The sequence below is a fragment of the Cornus florida genome, unplaced genomic scaffold (genome assembly GCF_030987335.1).
Source record: "Cornus florida cultivar Cherokee Brave unplaced genomic scaffold, ASM3098733v1 CherokeeBrave_3.0.0_Hap2_Chr11, whole genome shotgun sequence".
In the NCBI taxonomy this organism is placed as follows: domain Eukaryota; kingdom Viridiplantae; phylum Streptophyta; class Magnoliopsida; order Cornales; family Cornaceae; genus Cornus; species Cornus florida.
Genome location: NW_026775581.1, coordinates 79,746,698 through 79,766,479, shown reverse-complemented (window position 1 = coordinate 79,766,479; position 19,782 = coordinate 79,746,698). Strand labels below are relative to the sequence as shown.

Genomic DNA, 19,782 nt, shown 5'->3' with positions numbered 1-19,782 from the left:
CTCCTCAATCTCGGCCATCTCTCTCTTTCCTCAAAACTCTCTGAGCTCTCTGTCTGCACTTAACTCTCTCTATATCTCTAAATTTGTCTTTCTGTACTGCTCGCCCAAGTCACAAGACATATACATATATAGGAAAATGCACCGACACAAAATCAATTCACTTTTGAACAAAAATCCAAAGGGACCCGCCACCCACCATTTCTTTATCTCTTACCCACGTGATCAATTCAAAGTCAAAAAGCTTTCTCCAACAAAAACAATTAATGGGACCCGCACCCATTACAATCCATCTTTTCACATTTCTTTCTTCCCACTTCTCACCACACAAAATATATATATATTTTATATATATACAACCAAACCCATTAAATGGGACCCGTAGCATCACACCACTTTTCTTTCTCTCATCCCACCTGCCATTTTGCCTCTTTCCATCTTTCTTTCATCCATCATTCGGCCACTACACCATCACCCCATCAGATTGCATAAATATATATATATATATATATATATATATATATATATACAATGAAACAAAACAAAATCCCATTAAGTATCCATTTCTTGTAGGCCCCGTGTACACATTTCCATCTCAATTTCTTTCTTTTTTTTTTTAATTTTCGAAGCCACCTGCCTTCTTATTACAAACATATTATATATAATATGTAATAAAAAAAATCAAATCAAATAATCTGAAACCCAAAATCGCAGTCTCTAATTAAAACAAAATAATCAATTTTGTCAACTTAAAAATATGAAATAAATATAATTTAAAGTAAATAAAATAAAAATAAAAAATCGAGTTATCACAGGTATAATGTGTGCTCGACTATCTATTGCTGATTGAAAAGGGAAATTAAGGGATTGTCTCAATAAAATAAGAGAAAATCGATTAGGAGGTTTGAACATGTGCAAAGAATATATTTGAGGATGTCTGTTAAAAAAAAGTGATAATAGTTTATATTGAGGTTAACGTAGTAGAGTTAGTAAAAAAAAGATGTGATAGCTTAAGCTTGTGAATGTATGGGGAAATACTTTAATGCTCTTCTTATTTTGATGACATGATACCACCAACCAATTGAATGTTGACATGTAGTGCTTAGACTTTCTAAATAAATGCATTTTTTCATATATGACAGGGTATACTTGGTTGATAACACCAATAACATGATATCACAAGAGGTGGGAAGACTTTCTCGAGATTATGAGAATTTTTTTTTACCCATTCACGCACATTTTTTGCCCGGCAAACCCCTATTCTCCTCTTTGAGGATGAGAAGGTTACACAATTGGACTAGATGTCTTTAGTAAATTATGGCACTAAATAGAGTGGAATAAAAACATAGGCATCATATAGTTAACCCTAAGTAATTGAGAAAAGACTTGGTGATTGTTGTATTGTAAAAATAAAATAAAATTCATATATTTATGTATAAATTGTAGGAGGATAAATATTCGTTTTCTTTTATCAACTCAAAGTCAACAATGTCAGAAGGTCAGGGAGGTAAGTGTTATTATCCATTTTTATACTATTGATATAAAAAAAATAGACACTCTGTGTAACGACCCAAACCGAGGGTCCAGATCGCTAACCGGGTCCTTAACCAAACCCGGAGACACACTAGGGTAAAATGGTCATTTTACAATGTGAGAAGATAATAAGACATTTAACTAGTCAAATGAGGTCTACAACAATTATTCTAGATTTTCCATGATGCTTGGTGAAGTTCCATGGTCACTGGATATGATTTCCCAAAAACGCCGGTACTCGGTTCAAGGGAAGTCCGACATTATTGCACTAAAACCACTATAACTCTCTACTTGAATGGAATTTGAGGATGGGGTTAGTCTCATTGGAAAACTAACTTAAAATCCTTGAAAATGGGCTTAAGAATGACCCCATTTGGGTTCCGAACGAAGAAGTTATGACCGTCCGAAGTTTGGCGATCAAAGCTGATAAAACTGTGAAAGCAAAAATATGCACTGAAGGTCTGGAACCGGTTCCCAATTTTGCTACCGGTTCCACATGGGCAGAATGTTCAGAACGTGATCCAAGAACCCCTTAAACCAGTTCCCAAATGTGATATCGATTCCCCAAGTCCAGAAACTAAAAAAAAAAGCCCTGAAAGCTTGAAAACGTGAATTTGTGCACTTGGGCACTCCTATGGTCCATTGGTGACCCTAATCCAAGTTCAAAACCTGTCCCAACACAATACGAAATAATATTCTACATATCAAGATCACTTACTTCCACTATATAATAGCATACAACCTCATTTCTTCCATTTAAGCAAAATATATTACATAATCTTTACATTGTGTCCAACTTTACATCAAACTAGAACAAAAGACTTATAGTTAAATTTACAAGGCCATGTTAAACACTTTCAATATACATCAAAATGTTGTGAGCTCCCCGTCGCAGTTCTTCCGCGAACCGCCATCTCTTCTCTCTCTCTCACTCACTCTCTAGCTTGATGGTGGCCCGTTTGGGTGCACAAGTGGTCACCCAAAAAAAAAAGTTTGGTAAGAGTCAAGTTAAAACGATGTAGTCTTCTAAACGGTAAACTGGTCAGAATTTTTTCCCTGCGTGGGCAGCTGATGTGGTGGGGTAAAATGCACCAAATTCATAATTCAAGGGAGTTTTTTGTAGTTCAGGGAGTTAATTGAAATTTACCAATAGCCCAAGGGGGTTTTATGCACTTTTCCCAATATTATACAACATGTTTATTTCTAATATTGTTTTGGTATAGTATATAATAATTTAATACATCTAAGATAAATATTATATTTCTGTTAAAAAATAAATAAATATTACATGTGTGTTTTTTTAATTTTAAATGAATGATTCACTAAATTCTAATATAATTGAAAAAATTAAATTGAATTAGAATTGTAATTTAATTTCACACAAATTCTAAAGTTGAACTGGACAACATATTTGGAATTGAATTCATGAAATTTCAATTCAATAGAATTAAAATTTCAATTCAATTTCAATCATGTGCAACCCAAACGTCCCTATAGTTTTTTTTTTTTTTTTTTCTTTTTTAAGAGAGAGGATCGATAGATATAAACAATAGTAATAACAATAATAGTAATAACAATAATACAATTATTAAAAGAGAGCAGTAGTTTAAATAACTTTGAAACTTAAAGAAAACTTTCTTCTTTATTGAACTTCAAAATAAAGTACATTGAGAAATATTACAGGAGAGAAAGAAAAGAAAACTGAAAGATGCATTGAGGGGAAACATTGCTCTCTATTTATACATAAAAGTGGACTTGAAAATTAAATTTGAAGTCCGCATAGTGGCTGGAAGACGTGTGCTAGAATAATGCAGTCGGATGGCCCGCCACTATGTTCTGTCTTCTTGTCGGATAGTAATGATCAACTTCTGACAAGAAAGAGTACTGTAGAAACAAAGACTTTGGAGAAAGTGCTTTGTTATCTTCTGTCGGCAGGATAAGAGAGAATCTTTACTATTTGGGAGCCTTCATCTTTTCTTTCAAGTGGATGGTTAAAGAATCCCAATAATCTTCTGCAGAGGGGTCCTCATCCTGGATAAGATCTTCATTTAGATCTTGTGTTACGCCAGCTAGACAGGAATACTGATTACCATCTTGGCTGGATACTGATACCATGGATAAGTCATCCGGAACTGTAGAAGTAAAAGAACCAAATGTATTGACAAATTTGGTTTTCATAAAATCCATGCATTTAACCATTAAATATGTTTCAGTAATTAATGGTTACTGTTTTCTGATTATATCTTTAATCAGTTCAAAAGGATTAAAGATATCAGTGGCATCTGGAAACTAAGTCAATGTTAATTTAGGAATAGCTTCCTAATACTCCACGGTTTTCTATTTGATAAGGGTCAAGAGGGCTGTAATAGAAGGCTCTTGAGACATGCTAGCCCACCATCGGCAAGAAAAATTCCTTTGCAAGATGGGTAGCTTATCAAAATTATAGCTGCATTGGAAATCCCATCGCCAAATCCAAGGGATTCCAAATTCTGTAAAGAATAATAGGGTGGATTTTCCCACAGGAATATTATCCTGTCCTCAGAGCTGAGGATGAAATTGCTGCCATGGGAGGAATAAGTGCCTCACAGCTTCTGGTAAAATATCCAGATCTTGACCAAATATAACCCACCAAGGAAGAGCCCAATTTGGGAAATCAACCTTAAAAGATTGAGGACATATCTTGAAAAACCAAGTATGCTTATGTGTCGGATTCTGATAAAAGAACGAATATGTCCATACTGAGATATAATCCCAATAATTATAATTATGTCCGAAAGCAAGTTTTCTGGATAAATTAGAATTTAATCCCCAATCAGAAGGCTTATAAAGCTTTTTAAAGATAGCTTTACTATAAGGAAGAGGACTATCTTTGGAATTTGAAAATTTCTTCGTGTGGGTAAATTCCACAGAGGAAGTTTCAGTAAGCATAGATTCATAGACATATCTATGGCGACCATCTGGTGCTACATATTGCTGTGTTTGGAAATATCGGGAATTTACTTCCCAAGGATCTAGCATCCATTGTTCATCTTGAGGATCCAGAACCAATACTGTTTGAAGATACCTTGAATTAGGTATCCATGGAGTTTCTGTTATAAGAACCACTTTCATTGTTTTCTTCTGTGAGCTTTCTCCTGGAGTAGGAGTCCGAAGCAAGTCAGATAGATGCTCTAAAGCTGGATATTGATCATCAGTGAGTGGTATAACCACTTTGGCTTTTGCCCTGCCTTTGCCACGGCCTTTTGTGGTATTACCACGGCCCTGCCCATTATGGGGCTGACTCATGAACCCTGTAAAAATTTACGGGTTAAAAAATCAGGTAAAGAATTAGAACTGCCTTTGATATATTCAATGAAAAAATCAAAAGCAGATAAATCAGCTTGCCAACCAGCAAATATGTATTTGGAAACTAAATTTTTTACATCTTTTTCCAGTACTTGTTTAGCAGCACTACAATCAATGCATAACAAGAATTTCTGATTAATTAAATTATTTTGGAATTTATAAATGCATTTAACTAAAGAAAGAATTTCTTTCTTAATAGTAGAATAATTTAATAGTGCATTTTTCCAAGCTCCTGAAGTGAAGCGAACAAGCTCCTCTGTTCCTGTTTCTGGATTCTTTTGTTTAAGAATACCACCATATCTAATTTTGGATGCATCTGTTTCAACAATTTTAAACCATGAAGAATTTGCTAGAGCTAAGCAAAGAATCTGTTTAGCTCGAAGTTTAATCTTCTGGACGGCTCTCATATGTTCTTCAGTCCAAGGGGAAGGTGACTTTCTGAGCCGTGTATATAAAATTGATGTATCCTGTGCAAGATTCTTGTAATGGTTACGAATATAATTCAAACTATCAAGAAATCTTTGCAGTTGAGTTTTGTCTTTAATTTCATTAGGGAATTTAGAGGCAAACTCAATACTTCTGTCAATGGGTTTAATTTTTCCATCACAAATGTCATGACCAAGAAATCTTACTTGGGTGAGGAAAAATTTTAGTTTAGGAGTAGAAACTACTAAACCACTTCTGTAAATAACATCTTTGAAAATTTTCAAATGCTTATAATGTTGTTCTATTGATTTTGAAAATATTAAAATGTCATCAATATAAACAATAGAAAATTCAGTATAAGTATTTAAAATGTCATTCAAAATATGTTAAAATTCTGAAGGGGCATTTTTTAAACCAAGGGCATTACTGTCCATTCATACTGTCCAAAAGGTACACAAAAAATAATTTTATATCTGTCCTTTTCTGCAATCTATACCTGGTAATATCCTGATTTAAGATCAAATTTAGAAAATATTACAACAGATTGTAATCTATCTAAGAGATCTTTAATGTTGGGAATTGGATATCGAATCCAGCTCAAGGCGAGGTTGAGTGGTCGATAATCAATAACCAGTTGAGGAACTCCTCATTCTTTTTCAGAGTTTTTATTAACATAAAAAGCTCTACAACTCCATGGGGAGTAACTTGCTGTAACTAGCTTCTTTTCCATTAAAGAGCTAATTTCAGTTTTGCAAAGTTCCAAGTAGTCAGCCTTCATATGGCTGGGACTAGCTTTAGAAGGGATCATAAGATCGGTAAATCCTTTTTCATAAGGCAAAGAAACAATATGCTTCTTTCTGTCCCAAAAAGCATTAGGAACATCACTGCAGATATCCTTTAGAAAACTTTGTCGTATTGACTCAATTTTCTGTTGCTCAATGGGATGTACCAATCTTTGATTAATTGCTAAGGAAGAGATTCCCTTTTGCAAATAATTCAGTTGATTTTCCTTAAAGATAATACTATCTTTAAGAGCATTAATATTCTTATTCACAGGTTTGGTCAAAAACTCAAAAAGTGATTGACTGACCCTGTAGAGTTGAGCATATTCTATGAGAATCAATTTTCTCAATTGGCATAATCAAGGCTAAAGAGGGAGTACCCAAAATAACCTGTTGTGCCATGTTTTTAATAAGTAAAAAGGTAGATGGTAGACAAATACCTTGTTTACAGATAAAAACGTGATTAAGTTTATATTTAATCTGCATCTTACCACCACTTGCACTGGTGAGACCTTGAGTGGTTTTCTCAAAATATTGAGTAGGGACCAATCCTTCTTGAATACAGTTCATGTCTGCACCACTATCAACCAAAGCAACAGCATTAGTGATAGTATATTCCTGATTGATTACCAAGTTAATGGATATATACCATTTTTGGTAAGTGACCTGATTCAAAAGATTAAGATAATCTTTATCTTTAGGTACTTCAATCTGTGAAGAAGAAGATTCTGTAGCATGATTTGCCTTATCCTTTAAAAGCTTAATTTCTAAATCCATACTGGTTTGATGGATCTTTAATTGGCGAATTTCAGCTTTTAAATTGTTAACCTCCATCCTTAAATCTGGAAGATTAGCAGGACGAGAATTCTGGCTTTGATGTTTTAATCTGTTGAGAACTTCTTTTATGCTATAATGATTCTCAGATCTTAGAAAGTCTGGGTTATCATTATCTTCTTGAGGCTGTACAATAACATAACCTATTTCAAAGATCTTCATTTTAATCTGAGGATCTTGGACTTGATCTATAAGATCCAATAAGGATTGCTGATGGGCAGTTAAGACATTTAAACTGAGCCCATTTATTTCAACAATAGCCTTGTAATAGTCATTTTTCTGGTGACAAGAACATTCTGGATTACTATTTTCTTCTTCAGAGGAAGATGAGAATTGTAATTCCATGAGTATGTCCTCGGAATCAGAAGATCTATTTTCAAAAGAACTAGTATTAAGCAATAATTTGCTTAATTGGAGTTTTAACTCTTCACTGATTGGAAGACTGTTAAGTTTCTCCTTAGTCCTGCACTTATTGGCATAGTAGCCTATCCGTCCACATTTGAAACACTTAGCCTCCGTTTTGGGTTTTCCTTTACCCTTTGCTTTTGGATAGGTTTTCCTTTTGGGCTTAGTGTACTGCTTTGAATTATCAACCTTTTGTTAATATTTCCTTTGGGAATATTTCTTTTTATAAGGCTTGTCAGCCTTATGCTTTTCCTAACTTTAGGATAAGATAAAGGAGTCTGATAGGCAAATTGATCACAAAATTCACCTACTTCCTTTTTCCCTGTTAATCTCTGTTGTTTTAACTGAGACTGTAACTTCAGATCATTACAGAGAGCTAAACCTTCTTGGATTATGATGTTGACTAATCCACCATAGGTATAGTTCCTGTAAGGGATAAAGATTCCATTATTCATATCCCTTAATTTCTTTTTGATTCGTTCATCAAAAAAGGTAGGGAGACTATCCACAAATTTTGCTTTCCAATGTCAATAATTTGCATCACAAAACTGTAAAACCTTGGCTAAGAAGACATCTTTATACCACCGGAAATGAGTTAAAGATGGACATCTTAGATTCTGTAACAACTCTCTACTCCTTTTACTGTTAGCTCCTTCGGGGCCAACGAAATGTTGAATGATTGTGGTGATGAGAGTGTAAACTGCATCAGTCGCTGGGCCTTCTTGTTGAGTATTTTCATCCTTGACAATTTTGACTGCTGAAAATATCTCTGTTTTCTGAATGTCAGTAAGAACATTATCCCACCATCCTTTAAGGATGCCTGTAAAACTAGCAACAATAAATTTGGCAATTGTTAGATCATTGTTCTGGCTGAGTTTACAGACTTGACTGTACATTAACATTTGATGTATAACCTCATAAATCTGATAGTCAGATTTACCATCGATGTTCCATTCATAAATAGTTTTTCCATGGAAAGATTTCTGAGTATGAAAATAATCTTCTTTATACAAGATATCTTGAGGGGTTGGTCTAGAATAGTAATATCTAATCGGAGTAGGGGCTGTATTGGAGTGGATATTTTTATCATAGACAATTCTATTGAAATCAGGCATAGTTGAGACTGAAAAAACAGCCTGAAAATCCTCAATATGAGGAGAAAATTCATTTTCAGAAACAGTTTCAGATTCAGAATGAGACAAAGTTTGGATTTTGAGTCCTTAAATTTTTGAGTAAAGAGCTGTAGAAATTCCTCAATCTTTTTCTGATGAGACAACTTGAAACCTAAAACCTCAATAGTAGGTTGAACAAGAGCTTTTGATAAGGGAGCTTCTGGGGAAGGTTTGACAGAGATGGTCTTAGTATTAAGAATATTTAATACCATGTCTACACTTGTCTCAATCCTTCCTAATTGGGACCCTATCGTTTGCATACAGACATTAGTATAATTATTCTGTCGGTATACTTTATAAATATCTTCCTTTACAATAAAGCTAGTTTCTTTATCAATGTTTGGAAGATAGGAAGCTGGTTGGCTATAAGCCTTAGTCTGTACTTTGGAACCAGTATCTTGATCTGTGGTTTTCAAAAGTAGAGCTTTAGTGGGGGGATGGACCGAGTGAATAACTTTATTAGTTTTAGTGGTCCATGTTTTCAGAAAATCATCCAAAATATTTAAATTCATAATGGAATGATATGTTAGACAGAACCAAGAAACAAAAGGTATAACCATTTGTTTTTCTTGAAGATACTCATAAAACTGTGTTTCATAAAACTGCAATTGTTCTTTATCAAAAGTTTTAAAATACCAATTTCTAAACTCTTGATATTTCTCCTATTGAAATTCAGCATTAATGGCTTTTCTATCAAGTGTAAAATCCATTAAAACTAATATTCTTCTCTTTCGTCACTTCTGTCTTCAGTTTTGTCTTCAACACCCAACTTTGATGGTGTGGGACTGAATTCTATTCCAAATTCCTAACGTGATGTATTCTTTGGTGTTGGTTCATAAACAGCCTGTGGAATTTTATTCTGTGATTGCTGTATTCCCTTCAGCTTGAGTAGATCAGCCTCTGTGAATTCATCTTTGTACTTAGACATTCCTGAAACAGAATTACGGGAAGGAGGGTAGGAAACTTTATAAGGAACATTAATTCCTTGAGATGATGTAGATCTGGGTAGTTCTAAAGATCTTCTAAAATTAAGAAAAACATCACCATTATGATCCTGGATAACACAGTCCAAGTTCCTATTAAGAATAGGTTTTGTAGGAACTGCATTAGGAATTGTCCAATGGTCAGGAAATGTTATTTCACTCCAAGGAATCATCCTTTTTGTGGCAACATTCGAAGTGAACATGTTTGTATCCCATATCGCTATTACTCCTTTAGAGTCTTTGCGAATGACTTTGGGACAATAGGTATCAAGTACCTTATAATGGATGCGATAAATTACACTTATCACCTCCGATCCAGGTAAAGAATTATACCCATGAGTCTGTACACGAAGACTAGCTGCTTCGTATATGTTTCTATCCGTCAAAGATAGATTCAGACTAGGATATACATCAAAGCAAACCGGTCCATGACATAGACTGGTTTCCAGTGCACCCATCAAAGAAGGGTGAAAGTCCAAACACCTAGCATCCTCAAGTGTTGCTTGAATACAAGCATCCATACCAAGTAAGGTTAAAGGTTTAAAAGCAATTTGGATTAAACCTATATGGATATACTTGTATTTCTTCATGTATCTCTAAAGATCTCTTGAAGACAATAATTTAATTATTATGTCCTTGTTACTCAATTGCATCGTCTGCTCCATGGTTTTAACTGCCCATAGATCAGCGATATTGAGCATCCCGATTTTGTAAATGCTGCTTGCATTTACTAGTGGAATAGTCCATTTGTTCAGTTTATTCTGAATATCAGTAAATTCAATTAACTCTGAATTCTTAATAAATTCAGAATCCTGTGAATTCTGTTCGACCATACTGGAAGATGGGTTTAATATGATTATTAAATATTGTTAATACTTAAGATCTGTATAGAATAATCATTATAATATTATGTAATGAACAATAAGTTACTATTCGGTCGTCGTGCTGCTTAAGAGAGGCCCTATTACTCGTCTGTCAACGGTTTACTGGAAACAACGACCTATGGAGCAATTTAAGGCAAAAGCGGTCTAACCTTCTAACACGACTTTTGAACGACCCATAATAGAATCTACTTATAAGCAGGATTTAAACACATTAGTAGTCTCATTATTCTTTACATAATTAACATAATAAGCATTCTACCAGAAACTTAAAAGCATTAACAATAAAAGTTTAAGCCAACATGTGGCTAAAAAAAAAAAAAATGTATTATGTTACTAGATAACGTTAAATTTAATTAATTTATTTATTTATTTTTTTGTTAATGTTCTTTCTATATTGAAGGTGATTTATTCTGCTTCATTGATGCGGATGATGCCATTAAGGTTAGTTGTGGTTTAAAATAATATCCTAATAGGTCGTTAATTGCAAACATATGGTTAGGGGCTCGTAAAGGAAATCAAAATAATAACATTTTCTATTTATCCTTTCAGTAATTTCACCTTTTAATAAATTTTTATTTTATTTTATTTTACTTCAGTAAAGTAGTGGGTATTTTCGTCTTTTTACCTTTCTGTTAATTACAATTTGACACTTGGCCCTTGTTTGCACACTCTATATACTACATGGGTGTTATTTAAACATGAAGGTTGTTATTTGCAAACTTTTGAAACTATAAGGAGGGTTTTTTGCACTACACCCTAAAAAATAGTATATCTAATTTTGGAATGAGAAATATTTTTTTTTAGACATCTCATAATAAAAAGATATATAAGTATTTTTGGACGAATGGAGTACTAATTGATGAAAGTAGATGGTAAAAATGGAAATGACACGTTGGTCATGTTTGGCTACATGTAATCTACTCTTACAACCCTTTTTTTTTTAGTTGTTATATTACTAAGGCTCATTTTTGTTTGGATCTAAAATTTTTATTTTTTTATTTTTCGATGTTTGATTGTCGTAAAATATTTACAAAAGAAAAAAAATATTAAAATTTAATAAAAATAATTTATTCATCAATTTTTTACAACGCCCAATGAACTCAACTTTAATCACGATGTAGACATTTGTCAAACATCGAAAAAATAAAAATAAAAATATATTTTACCTAAAAATATATATATATATACATCGAAACAAACTAAAGATGAAATTTTTATCACCATTTATGAGACTAAGTTTTGTTATTTTTTAAAAAAAATAAATAAATGAAAGGACAAATTTAAAGTTATAATAAGTCAAATTAAAAAGTCCCAATATTTATAGACAATTACATTTAGTCATTTATACATCATCGAGTTTTACTTTATCAATGGGATCAGCCTCTTTTAATAGAGAGTTAATTACCAAGTACTCCTACATAAATGTTTTAATTCGAAGGTTTTCCTTTTATTACTTGGACAAATTCGATATGCATAGAAAATTAGAAAGTTTGATGATACAATCGAAACGACACCATATCTTTCCGTATAGAACACATTCTCTCTTATTCAAAGCTTTAGCACATTACGACGCCGCGAACCTTCTCTTCCCGGAGTCTTCTGCACAAGCCATAGCTCGCGCCCTTTTCTGTAAGAGATTTTGAATCTCTCTCTACCTCTCTGTTTTTATCTGCACACACTTTATTTTACATATTCTTTTTTGGGTCTCATCGATTGCTTTTGTGTTTGTAGAGAGAGAGAATGGGGGCTGGTCGTGAAGTATCAATCTCATTGGAGGGATTGAGTGATAAGAACTTGATGCAACTCAAGAAGCTCAACGTTTCCATTTTCCCTGTTCGTTACAACGAGAAATTATACGCCGATGCTCTCGCTTCCGGCGAATTCACAAAGCTAGGTATGATTTTATTTCTGGGTTTCGCTTTTTCTTGTGTAATTTATTGTTTGGAATCGTAACAATCTGTGATTGGTGTACCTTCTTTTGTGAATTCTAGGGTTTTGGTTAATTGGTTTGGTAGTTTGTTTTAGAGGATTTGAGCTGACCCATTTGTAGTAATAAAGTGTTTGTGCTTTTCTTTCGATTTATTTAGTTGTTTTTTTTGTCTAAGACAATGCTTAGTTCACAAAGCTAGGTCCGAATTGTCTCCTGGGTTTTGCTTATTGTTTCATTTTATGCACTTCTTTTGTTTTAACCTTATTTAGTCATCTCTATTCTTGTTTGTGGTAGCTTTTCTAGATTCTACGATTTTGGATTCTGTGGACTGAAAAATGTTGCTTGTTCTTGCATTCCATGTACCCATGTGTTTTAAATAAAATTGAATCTCACACATTTTAGTAGTTGATGTTTTATAGTTTTGCTTTGAATAATTAGAAGTCTGATTTGGAAAGCCATCACTGTTAATGTTGTGCCAATGTTGTTGTTTTTGTCGAACTCAGCTTGGATATGTTTAATACTTTGACTCATCTTCTGGGTTTTGCTTATTATTGCCTTGTGTTTGGTGGGTTTGAGTGTGTGTGTGTTTAGTTTCTTGAGATCTAGTTGACCCACTGATTTGTAACGGAGGGTTTGTAATTTACCTTTTCTGTTAGCTTTTCTCTACTGTGACAACAATAAATGGTATATCAAACCCCCATCTTCAGCAAACTCACATAACTAGCTGTAGTTCATTAACTTCATCTTCTTCTTGTTTTTGCGTTAGATGTACAAGGTCCTCTTGTTATGTAATTACTGAAATCTTTTTGCAGATTCAAGGCTTTGGGTTTTATGCATTAGAAAATGCTGCTTTAAGTGTCTAATAGATTGTATGAATGATTAGAAACCAGCAATGAACTTGTAGTGGGGGTTGTAGTTTTGGACCTTTTGGTGGCTTTCATTTAATTTCTTTTCCTCCTTATTTTCCCCGGTGTGATCTCGCTCTGGTAATAATCCGTGGGATTAATATTCCCTGTTTATTCCCTCTTGATTTTCAGTGAACTCCCTCCTTGCCAATGAGTTGATTATCTATTCAAAGTCATGAAGATTAAAGGTGAAATTCTAGATTATTTAGATGGATGTAATGAGAATGGGATTGTTCATACAGACTTGCAGTGGTTTAAAGTTTATGCATGTGATTCTTGATAAAGGCATGTGTAAATTACTTTCTTAGCCCGAATATCTGTATACAATTTGTAATTTGTAATCTTTTATTTTTTGTTTTTTATTGGATTGAATTCATTGCTTTTGACATGAGACTTAGAGGTCTATTAAATGGCCAATTAAAATTTTAATTTTTTCCCTACAAGAGGTAATTATTTTAGTTACTTATAGGTTTTTATTAAACAAAGAAATATAGCAATGTAAAAGAACTTACTAATAAAGGTAAGTATTGTGTGCTTACTTTGGACCAATGTATGTTTCAAATGTCTGAAGATTGGAGCTTGGAGAGGTGATCTCCACTGAAGCACAATGTTTGCATTGGGTTGGGAGGCAAATTTTATATGTGGTTTTCATTGTAAATGATTGTTTGAATTCAGGCAAGATTGCAAGCTTACTGGAATTATTTGTAAATTGGTGTGGAGAATGCATGTTGTATGCTTATTGGGACTCAATTGTAAATTTGGTGTAGAGAATGCGTGTTGTATGCTTATTGGTACCTCTGTATTTATTTGTCAGAGATGGTTTGGAAGAAAGGTTGAAAAGATGAATCCTGATTTGTGTTCCATCTACTCTTATTTCTATTAGTGTTCCGTCTACTCTTATTTCTATGTTGATCAATGGCAGTTCATTTTGATTCATTAGAGGAAGATTTTGTGTGATATTATGCCAATCTTCTTCTGATGAGTTCCTTAATCTGATCAATTTTGATTGGAACATTTCCCCTAACCGCAAGTTTTTCACTGAGACACAAGACATGCATATCTCCTTCGATTAAGGCCCTTGCAATCTTTTCCACCTCTTTCCTTTCAAATTACTTAGAAGTCGTTTTTTTTTTTCACGAAATATTTGTACCACATATCAGACGTCCTTCATGTATATGGGGTCAATATTTTCTTTATTACATGAGGCACCTTGATGCTCCAAAACACATGGTGTGTGGATTGCATTATGCTAGACTCTGTAGCACAATCTTTGTGAAGTGAATGTTATGACCTCTTTAATAAGTTAGGGACCTTAGGGTCTGTGGCCTAAATAAGAGTATAAATTGAAGACCAAAATCAAATTAATGTCCTTAGTAGAACAATTATGGCGAAAGTTTCTTCTCTTTTGATCTGCAACAAAGGATGGACCAAAAGGACTGTCTGCTTCAAACTAGTCGACTTCTTTGATGACTGTTTTAGGCCATGTGATTATTCGATGTTGATTTCTTTCCTTTTTCCTTTTTACTAGTTATTTTGCTATGATATGTATCAGTTATAGAAAAGGGACTAACTTTTTCTTTAGGCTAGCTGACTCTCTCTCTCTTTCTCATACTAAAGTTCTCTTTAGAATATAAATCTCTTATCCAGACAACCATTTGCTCCTTTTGTCATAGGCTGGGTTAGAGCCCTCTTCATGACTGAATATTTAAAGATCATTTTTCTCTTGTAAAATTAAATATTTTCATGCATGTTTGGTCATTAGTGCACGATGAGTGATGGTTAACAACATAAACATTTCTCATCTTACTATTTACACCTAATTTTGTATGTTAACGATATGTTATATTAAATATATTTCATGCTAATGGTTTTTCTTCTTCTCCTTTTATATTTTTCATCTTGGTGCGGAGTAATGTGTTAAAAAAATATATTATATGGTGGACTTGTGGAACCTTGTGTTCTCCAAATGCTAGTCTTAGTTTTTCTACACATTCTTTTTCTCATAAATTTCAGCTGGCTATAATGTAGTTTTGCAAATCGTTGAGATGAACAAGTATTATTAGGTATATGTTTCTCATTTAATTCTTACAATCTATAATCGAATTATTTCAATTACTTTCCCTCCTCCCTTCCTCTTCTTCAAATTTTAACTTAAGTTTCTGATTTGAGCAACCTTGCTTTATGGACGAATAGATGAATAAGCATTTTATGGAGCACATTTACAGACACATGTAAAGCTATGTTTTATGTCTCAGGACCTGGGGGATTTGCCACATCCAACACCCCATTTTTTTGTTGGAGTGCCATACCCTTGTCCAAGTCCAGTCCAGTGATTGTGATTTTTTCTCAAGCTCACTTTTGTCCCCCCTTTATCAGCATACTACAGTGATATTTGTGTTGGTGCAATTGCATGCCGACTTGAGAAGAAGGAAGGCGGGGCTGTCCATGCTTACATCATGACATTGGGTGTTCTGGCGCCGTATCGTGGGCTAGGTATTGGTAAGTAATTTATTAAGTTCTTCATGCTGTGTCTCTTGTTTGGGGAACCTGAAAAGCTGCCTTTTAAATGTCAGTCCCAAGTAGGGAGACCATGTTTGGTAAGAACATTAATCAATGGAAGGTGTTAAAAAGTATATCAACATGCCTCTGTTTAACTTGCCTCCCACTATGGTCTAAATTTAGTTTCATGAGCTGTCAAGGAAATATTGAGTGTAGGTAGATCAGTGTCAAATTGGTAGCTGCATTTATGGTGGATATTGGACCAGAATTTAGGTGAAGGAGCGACAAAAATAATTGGAGGAGGAGAAATTTTGTAACGTTTTGGTTGATATGGATTTTAATTGTGCAGGTACAAAGCTGTTAAATCATGTTCTTGACCTTTGTTACAAGCAGAGCATTTCGGAGATCTACTTGCATGTTCAGACAAACAATGAAGATGCAATCAATTTTTATAAGAAGTTTGGGTTCGACATCACAGAGACCATCCATAACTACTACAAAAGAATTACCCCGCCAGACTGCCACGTTCTTACCAAGTTCATCACTCAACCTTAAACGAAGATATAACAATTCAGAACGAGGTCCTGCTGGGTTGTCGTTGATTATTGTTCTCTTTAGTCTTGGACTTCATTTTTGTATCAATGTGCACCACCCAATTTTTTAGGTTCTGAAAGTGCCGACAACTGCAGTTGGTAGTTATTGACCATTTCTTTTTCATGTTTATGATAAGTTAAACTCATTTGATGTTGATCTCTTTAGCCAAGAGCAGTTTTGAATTCTTGTATTTTATAGAGGGTTCATTTGTTGTTCACAAGGCCAAAAAAATACTTTATTTGTTAAGCATTCAGGCTTTGTAAGTTAGCAAAATATGCAGGAAAGGAAAAGAAAACAAAGTTTGGAATTACTTCTCTTCATGTTATAAACTTGAACTATATAGTCAAATAACAAATGGAGTCAAAACTGTATCAGGATCATCATTCAGGTTCATATGCATCCTCATTACAATGATGATGTTACAAATCAAGGCAACACTAACATAACACTTCAAAATTGACAATTTTACTTCAAGAATGCAGCACTTTTATATCGAAGTTACATTTTAATTATGCGATTTTACTGTAATGTTCGTTCGACCGAACTCTTTGACCTAGCAGAATGCATTAACCATTGGATGCATTATAGTCCCACAATTGTGCATGGGACCATAACGCATCTAAAGTGTTCGGTTGAACACTTAGGTCTTATAAGAATCATTATTCTTATAAAAAAGTTGACCTAATAATCTTTTCGAAGGCTGACACTTTTGATCCTTTTATTCGACAAGTTACTTACTTTAATTAATAAAAATTATTTTTCTTTAAGAATTCGCTGTCATATGTCAATCAGGGAAAGATCCACACTTGGACCAGCTCATGGACTGATTAGGTATTCCATCCAAACATTGCAAGTGAGGCAATGAGCCAAACAGCTACTCGTTCAAAGTTCAAACAAAGTCACATGAAGGAGAGAAACTGGGAAATTTGGTACACGCTTGATTTGCGGTTGAATGTCTCGTCCTTAGATAGAAGGGACAAAAACACACATATATATATATGTTAGTATATAATTATATGTATATATTATATACACACCGTCCCATAATTATGAGTAATGTTATGACAAGGACGTGATTAAATTAAGTTTGATGATGATGAGGTTGATCGATGAGTTCAATGCATGAAACTAAAGCGAGTGGTCACTCCTCTCTCGTCTGGCATTCCAATTGTATGTACATTGTAAAGCATCTTCTATGTGACGACAATAGATTCTTACGCGGTTACACGGCTTTTATTGAATGAGAGTGAATATGTGTCACTGTCACTCTTTACTCGACCGACACACCCAAAACATTATGCTGGGCATCATCCGTGTGGACCCTCCCTATTTCTCTAGCTTACTACCACCATTTATATATATATATATATATATATATATATATAAGTAAAGTACAGTCACACTTCCTGTGATTTGATAAAAAAACACTTAAATGAAATTTACTTATTTTTTAGACAAAGACACCTCTGAAGCTTCAAAAATGAACAAAGATACCCCCTTTATATGATAAATTGACCAAATTACCCTTTGACCATTTAGGAGACTTTTTTAACTTTACAATTTAATAAATTAAACTAATCTACCCTCATGAACAATTTATGAATAAAAAAAAGTAACCAAAAAAAAAGATTTTATATTGTTCACTTCTTCTTTTTCTCTTTTTACTTTATAAATGTTCCAACTTCTTAAAAATATAGACGTCTAAAATGATTTTTTGATCCAATACATATATTTCAAATAAATTATATTTTGTTATTACTTCTTTTCTTTTTATTTTTTATTATTAAATTAAGATGCTTAATTCTTTCATATAAAAAAATTAAACCAATTTGTTTTCCTTAAAAATAAAAAATACGGTACCAATATAACTTTATGCATCTTAAATTATATATCAAATATTATGCATTTCCCAACATAAAAGGGGAAAAAAATAACAATAAAACAAAGGAGGATAAAAAAAATAATAATAATAAAAAAAAGGGCATGCATAAAGTTATACTAGTACCTTTTTTTTCTTTTATATTAGGAAATGCATAATATTTGATATATAATTTAAGATGCATAAAGTTATACTGGTACCATATTTTTTATTTTTAAGAAAAAGAGATTGGTTTAATTTTTTTAGATTAAAGAATTAAGTATCTTAATTTAAAAATAAAAAAGAAAAAGAAAAGAAGTAATAACAAAATATAATTTATTTGAAATATTTGTATTGAATCAAAAAATCATTTTAGACGTCTAAATTTTTAAGAAGTTGGGACATTTATAAAGTAAATAAATAAATAAATAAAAATTAAAATAAAAAATACAATACAAAGTTTTTTTTTATTTTTGTTTTATGCACAAATTATTTATGAGGGTAGATTGGTCCAATTTATTAAATTGTAAAGTTAAAAAAGTTTCCTAAATGGTCAAAGGTAATTTGGTTAAATTTTCATGTAAAGGGGTGTCTTTGTCTAAAAAATAGGTAAATTCCCTCTAAGTGTCTTTTTGCCAAACATCAAGGGATGTGACTGTGTTTTACCCATACATATATATATATATTGGTGACTCAAATTTTAATTAAATTAAATTTTTATTTAAAAATTATATTTTATCAGGTTAAATAAGTCTTGGACTTCACATCATGATCGTTCTTAGATTTGATACTCGTTGATGTGAGATTCTGACACGATTTAGAACCGAACCTCGTGATCAATACTGATCTCGAAATGGTATTAATCGTGTTACTATCAAATGAATAATTTGTATGCTAAAAACTATACTTGGAGGATCAAGTGAATGATTGTATATTAAAGAAATAGTATTCATTTAATTTTTGTTGCCCCCACACTAATCCTTCATATATATATATATATATATATATATATATATATATATATATGCGAGCGCGCGCAAAGATAATTCCTTTTAGGTCAGAATTCAGGCCAATCTATAGACATAAGCTAGGTGGTTCTCACGAATTAGGATTGAACATCAAAACTATATATTTGCATATTGCATTCTATGTTACGTGACAAATTTGTACATTGAATTTTGAGTGTTTTAATAAATAATTTTTTTTAAAATTTTATTCCATTTTAAATCAAATTTGTGTTTTTAAATGATACTAATTAATACCGTTACATTTATCCATTTAATAAAATTTGACATGCTAGACTTGAATGTGGATTGAATGAAGGATAAATCTAGTAATGGAATGATAGAGATGGACATTGAAGATTGTATGGTTGTTAAGTTGGTTGATTTATAAAATGCATACTTTAATGATAGTGAGAAAGGTGGTTATGTACTAATTCCTATTATGGCAATACTTGTCTATTCATCGGCAGGATCTTTACTGATAAGATGTGGTCCAATCACACATGTACCTGTAATTACAAAATCTAAAAAATAATAAATAACGAAAACACATAAAGTGAATTTATTTCTAAAAAAATTATTTTCCTTATTTATTAATTTCCTAATTTTGCAATAATTGACTATATATGTA

General features: G+C 32.8%; 1 protein-coding gene across 1 annotated transcript; it reads left to right on the top strand.

Annotated features, from left to right (window-relative positions):
- Positions 1-11,843: 11,843 nt before the first annotated feature.
- LOC132285204 (uncharacterized) lies at positions 11,844-16,458 on the top strand. Its single transcript, XM_059787375.1, has 4 exons — positions 11,844-11,990; positions 12,093-12,255; positions 15,573-15,695; positions 16,045-16,458. Exons 2-4 carry the CDS (start codon positions 12,102-12,104, stop codon positions 16,248-16,250), a joined length of 483 nt encoding a protein of 160 aa, XP_059643358.1. The 5' UTR covers positions 11,844-11,990; positions 12,093-12,101; the 3' UTR covers positions 16,251-16,458.
- Positions 16,459-19,782: the final 3,324 nt, after the last annotated feature.